Raw genomic sequence first — 6,148 nt, forward strand, 5'->3', positions numbered from 1 at the left:
GCAGAGCAATTCCCATGGCCTTGTGGATTGCCATGGACTGCGATCCAGAGGTCAGGAACCACTTCCTAACTGTAAATAGTTTACAGTTAATTATATTTTTTAAACAGTTTTTTTCTAGAATTACCCTGTGAGCTAAGAAGCTCTTGAATCGGGTTTCATCAACAAAACAGAAACACTGTCAAATTAAAAACATAACGTTTGCAACAGGTCGCGTAAAAATAAACTAAACTGAACATTAAGATTCAAGAAACATCGCAAAAAGTGCATCTAGAGCGAGGAATAACATTCGATAAAATATTGCAAAACGAGGAATAGAAACGTCTTTGCTAAAATAGTTTTCCTGTGCAAACAACAAATTCGAAGTAACTAGTAATCATAACAATCACCATGACATTGCATACATTACAACAGCACAAGACGCATGTTCTGACTAATAATACAAGCAAAGAAATAAACACAGCATGGGTGAGTGAGATCGTTTACCAGTAGTAAAAATACAATGTACATATATGTTAATTTGTGGCAAGTTTAAGGCATGTACAAGAATAATTAGTGACAAAATGTGTCAAACATTCCCAGTGCAGGAACCCTTTGAGTCAGACCTGTGCATTGCGTTTACGATGCATGCACTGATTCTGGTCCCTTCAAACCACACACAATTCAGACTGCACGACTTACCACCCCTTTCCTCTCGCTCACACTTGTACACACAACTCGCACATTGGCTCAGGTTCACACACAGAAACAATGCTGACACATTCAGTAGAGCAGGAAGGGGCTGTAGGAAATCTGCATGGAGCTCAGGAGAGAAGGAAAACAGCAGTGGTGTATATTCTTAGGTTTTTTCAGTAAAGTCACGTAGGTAAAACATCAAAATTATTAATTTATTTATTTTGATGTTTTACCTACGTGACTTTACCGAAAAAACCTAAGAATATGAATCCTTGCAGTCACGAAAGCTTCAAATCTAGAAGCAGTGGTGTAGCCCAGGTGAGGAGAGACACAGGGGAGAGACAGAGAGAAAGGAGGGAACTTCTGGAGTCTGTTGAGGAACGCAACGTAACATTTCCCTGCGTACACACACACGCAAACACATGTATATAAACATCTCATTACGTCGTTTTAACTCAGTTCAGCCGAGCCAAGTCAAACACATTGTGCGTCGGTGCACAGCGGTTATCACGTGGCGGTTAGCGCTTCGCTCCGAGTCCGGCGACCCGACTTCGATTCCCGTTCGCGGCCAACACCGGTGACGATTATCGATTTTGAAAAATCGATTTCAACTTGGCTCAGCTAAACCCACTTCTGAGTGGGGGGGGGTGTAGAGGTACTGTACAACTCACGCATGTGCTGACACCTTCAGTGCCATCGTGGCATATGTAGCTACGAGTGCTCGTTGTAATCGGTGCAACCCTTCAACACAACTCATTCACTACTCAGGCGAAGATCATAAACAATGTAGGTGAAGGTAACATCTTTTTTTTTAATGCTGTTCATGATTTAGTGCTTTTTTTCCACAAATTGTTTTCTGCTCGAGTCTTTGCTTTAAAATGTCACATTCGTTTTTCTGTTAAGAAAAGAAAGTGTAGAGGGCTGCTTCTAAATGCTAATGAGGTTGGTTTTCAATAAAGTGCTTGATAAGTTTAAATGCTGTTTAGCGATTCTTTAACTCAGAATTGGTTATAAATGTGTGTACATCGTGTTGTAAAGTTTTGTACACATAGAGTTCCTAGTTGGACATGTAAAGTACGTATTTTGGTTGCCAAGTATGAAACAACACATTTCACTAAGGTACGGTCCCTTTCCCTACCTTATTTCATTGTTTCGTATGGGAGAAACTGCATTGCTTTGCATCGCATAGGCAAAGTTTATGCTCTTACGGTCCCTATCTCCCCTCCATTAACACGGAGTAGTATCCTTACAAGGGGAACATCCCTGCTATACATTGTTTCGTTATAAGTCGCCACTTTTCGGTCCCGAACCCCGACATATATTGGGGACGCCCTGAACAGATGGATGAGAGGTAGCGGAGAGTTTATGGAGGGTCGTGTAGGTGCAGAGTGCGATGTCTCAGTCGATTGGGGACCGGATTGGAGTCAGAGGGGGAATCTGAGGATGGGGATGAGGTTTCATTTACAGAAGTGGTGAGATGAGGCAGCAGCAGGATTCTGGATCCTGCAGAATTTAGCGATGAGGGATTTGAAGTGGCCAAAGAGGAGTGTGGAGAGTCACAGGGAGAGAGATGACAAAAGCACGATCTGTAAACAATCAGCTCATGAACCACAAGCAGTCAGCACTGCACTCCCGCATGGCACTGTGGGTAAGAGCGGCTCCACGTGCCGGCCAGGGTGGTCACGGGGGAGCCCACAGAAGATTTCTTCAAACGGCGTCAGTGTCTTTGTCTCCGTTGTCCCCCTTGTCTTCACTCACCATCAGTGGACGCCCATTCTTATTCTCCACACCACCGTGCACGTCTGCTTGCCCATCGCCACTGAGGAACAAAAACACGAGTTTACAAACCGCACGGTGCCTGCACCCAGCAACACCTGAACACAGTTCACGAGGAATGACCCTCCAGGTGCTCAGTGGTGCTGACTCAGCACCTCTGAGAACCCAGCCCATCTTCCTGTGTTCACGCTCATTCGTGAGGAGCTGGGCTGGGGGGATACTGGGCTGGGGGGATACTGGGCTGGGGGGATACTGGGCTAGAGGGGGGGGGGGGTGGAGGCACCTGAGTGAGTGGGGGGAGCTCCAAGACGATCAAGAGTGTCTCTTGATGAAGAGGATGACATCCACAGACGCCAGGATCACGCCCGCCACCACTATCACCACCATCTCCACCATTACCAACGTCTCGCTCCAGGAGTAGACACGTGGTGTGGGCGAGGTCTCCCCGTGTGACCGTGGAGCTGCAGAGCCACGGACGACGGCGTCAAAAACCAAAGACTGAGACAGAGAGGGACTCAACGAGACCCCCACTCGCACCCAGCACCATCGCCTCACTCAGCGACTCAACACGGCTTCACGTGCAGCAGGGAGAGACCACTCACTCAACACGGTTTCACGTGCAGCAGAGAGATTCTCTACCGAGACTCCTCTCGACCGCTCTCCAGCTCTGCACCCTCCACCCTGTGATCTGTGACCCTTGACCTCCCACCCACCACCGGCTGCACTAGCAACGGTGCGGGTCACAGCGCCAACGTGTGGTGAGCGCGACGCTCCCCTCTCATTCACCTGCAGCCGTCACGTTCAGCTTCACCTCTCGTTCCACCCGCAAGTCAACCTTCCCACAGCTGGTACAAAGGACATCGCACTTAAACACAGGGCTGAGGGTCCTGGAGACGTTGAGGACCCTGAGGGAGCAGTCGCACTTTTCCTTGTCTCCCACAAACTCAGCTCTTTCAAGCCAGACATTCCCGATAAGTGAGTCATAGATCTGGAATGGCACAAAACACAAATCGGAGCATGAACCACAAGCCTACTACGATTAAATCACAATACACCTGAACTAATTGGATCTTGATAGCCAAGCAGGGTTGAGCTTGCTTCATACTTTGACTGGGGTTGCCAGAGGTTGTAGGCTTGGGCTGCAAGGTGGCCAGGATATTCGGGTACAGCCGTGGATTTGATTTGCAGATAACGTTAAAGAGTGGTTCTACCTATGGATTGAGTCTGTGTAGAGCTTTGCCCATTATCCCCTTGTGTGATGGCGTTTTTCTCTGGGTTCTCCCTTTTCCTCTCAACAGGATTCCAAACCCTCATGAACTCAAATGGCAGGAACCTGCTCATAAATTGCGTCGTGAGACTCGGTACAACATTCCTGTCTGAATAAGCGACTATTTTATTATTCTGGAACAAAACAAATCCCCCAAATCACTTTATTACTATCTGATACATGTCGACATAAACATCAGTTAATGAGTTGAATATTCAGGGTTGACGTGGAAAGAGGTTCTCACATTGATGATATCATCTGTGCATACTTACTATGTAGCGTGTGGGCATCGTGAGCCACGTGATGTAGAGGCCACTCGAGACGGTCGACGGTGGGGAGAATGAGCAGGGAAGAGTCACGCTCTCTCCCTCCGTCACATCCACACTCTCCGGCAGGAAGAGCTGCAGCTCCACAGCAGATGCCACAGCTACACAGAGAGAGAGAGAGACCGGTCACTCTCATGAGAGATGCCTCCACAGAGAGAGAGCAGCTAAACTCTATCCCTGTATAGACAATACAGATGTCTAGATAGAGACTGGTTACTGTTGTTAAAGTGCTCGGCGCAGGTTTACTCAGCAATAGCAGGGCCAGAGGTGGTTTAGATGTAGGCGTTACACACAGCGGTGCTGTAACATTCACCTTTACACTGACCCAGTATCAGTGAATAACAAAACAAGGAGCTCACTGAAGAGCAGCTATTTCAGAGGAAGATCGCTCAGCTGGTGAGTGAGCGCGTGGGATAGGTCATGGACCAAATGTCACGACTGCCTCCCTCACCGTCAGTATTCACGCGGTCACACGGGCGGCGTGAGGGACGCGTCTCAGTGCAGCGCGACCACGGGAGGCACCGACGCTCACAGCTACACGGGGGCCCTGGCACTGAGATCCCATCGCAATGACATCATCGTGACGACGACCTCAATTGGGCTCTCAGCTGGTTACACATCACTTCTTTTCCACTGTACACCTGAGCCATGCTGGGACTGTGCCAAGCCGATACGGCGCAGCTCAGGAGGGGGCTCGGCTGATTTTCTACTGCAGATGCTGAGCCGTGCCGTGAACGAGTCGAGATGCATGGAGGTTGAAAATTATAAATGCTGCACCTGGCCCTGCTTGGCCCTGGGTGAGATTCTGATGTCTTATGAGGCCAGGGCGGGTTGGTTATGACTCAGTGCAGCAAACTGCCAGTGGAAAACGACCAGGACCGTTAGGGCTCTGGGCTGGCACGGCTCGACTATGCCGGTGGGAAAGGGGTCTGAACTCACGCAGGAGGGAGATGAACGCTGCGACCAGGAGCCACTTCATGGTGCCTCCGTCTCCTGATGAACACAGAAGAGAGTAGCTCATCACATATCTCACTCCACTCACCACCAGCGGTTATTCATTCCGGGGGAACAAACAGACGGCGTGGCAGATCAGAATGACGCTGTCGCCTCGACAGACCTGGTTTTCACCTGAAGAAGATGAATCCCTGCAGTCACGAAAGAAGCTTTACATCGAGATCAGAATTGCTTGGGGAAAGCGTGAGGCGACTTGTGAACCGCGGGGCTGATTTACGTGGCACGAGAGAGACCCGGTCACGGTAAATTCCACAGGCGAGCTGAGCCCAGCGAGTCATCCATCTCGCACTGAGCGAAAAGAGGAAGTCTGTGGTCACGCAATGGCGTGGAGGTTTCGTTATCGTTGTTGTGATCGCAGTGTGGATCGTGTTAACGTAGACAGAGTGATAGACACACAGAGACAGCGCGTAGACAGAGTGATAGACACACAGAGACAACGCGTAGACAGAGTGATAGACATACAGAGACAACGCGTAGACTAGAGTGAGAGACACACAGAGACAACGCGTAGACAGAGTGAGAGACACACAGAGACAACACGTAGACAGAGTGGTAGACACACAGAGACACCACGTAGACAGAGTGAGAAACACACACAGAGACAACGCGTAGACAGACAACCTCACCTCTCAGCTGTGGTGGTGCTGGTGGGGAGGAGCTGGGGTGTGGGGTCGCACCGTACACGCGGCCATGGGGGCGACTCTCGCCGGGAACTTTAAAACTGCGGGGGGCGTGGAATCCCCCTTCGCGGAGCAGCGGGCACGGCGTGGGGGGCGTGGCGGGATGGGGAGGGGCATTGGGGGGGGGGGCAGCCTCGCACTGACCAATCCGTGTGTGGGGAGTAAACACGTTTTAATTAATACTAGATTTGAAGCTTTTTCGTGACTGCAAGGATTCATATTCTTAGGTTTATTCGGTAAAGTCACGTAGGTAAAAAATTAAAATTAATTTAAGTAAAATAAAAATCACGACGTTTCGGAGGCAACACAAGCTTTCGTCTTCAGGTGGAACAGTCACAGCACGTGACTTACCGAAAAAACCTAAGAATACGTTTTAATTACTTTGGCAGTTTCAATGCTCGTGTTATTTTATT

At 49.2% G+C, this 6,148-nt stretch overlaps 1 protein-coding gene across 1 annotated transcript; it reads right to left on the reverse strand.

Annotated features, from left to right (window-relative positions):
• Window positions 1-920: 920 nt before the first annotated feature.
• LOC144953213 (uncharacterized) lies at window positions 921-5,758 on the reverse strand. The gene is made up of 6 exons (XM_078883771.1): window positions 5,682-5,758; window positions 4,981-5,034; window positions 3,988-4,142; window positions 3,235-3,436; window positions 2,732-2,909; window positions 921-2,491 (listed from the first exon to the last, which is right to left on the reverse strand). Exons 2-5 carry the CDS (start codon window positions 5,018-5,020, stop codon window positions 2,761-2,763), a joined length of 546 nt encoding a protein of 181 aa, XP_078739897.1. The 5' UTR covers window positions 5,021-5,034; window positions 5,682-5,758; the 3' UTR covers window positions 921-2,491; window positions 2,732-2,760.
• Window positions 5,759-6,148: the final 390 nt, after the last annotated feature.

The sequence above is a fragment of the Lampetra fluviatilis genome, chromosome 73 (genome assembly GCF_964198595.1).
Source record: "Lampetra fluviatilis chromosome 73, kcLamFluv1.1, whole genome shotgun sequence".
Classification (NCBI taxonomy): Eukaryota; Metazoa; Chordata; class Hyperoartia; order Petromyzontiformes; family Petromyzontidae; genus Lampetra; species Lampetra fluviatilis.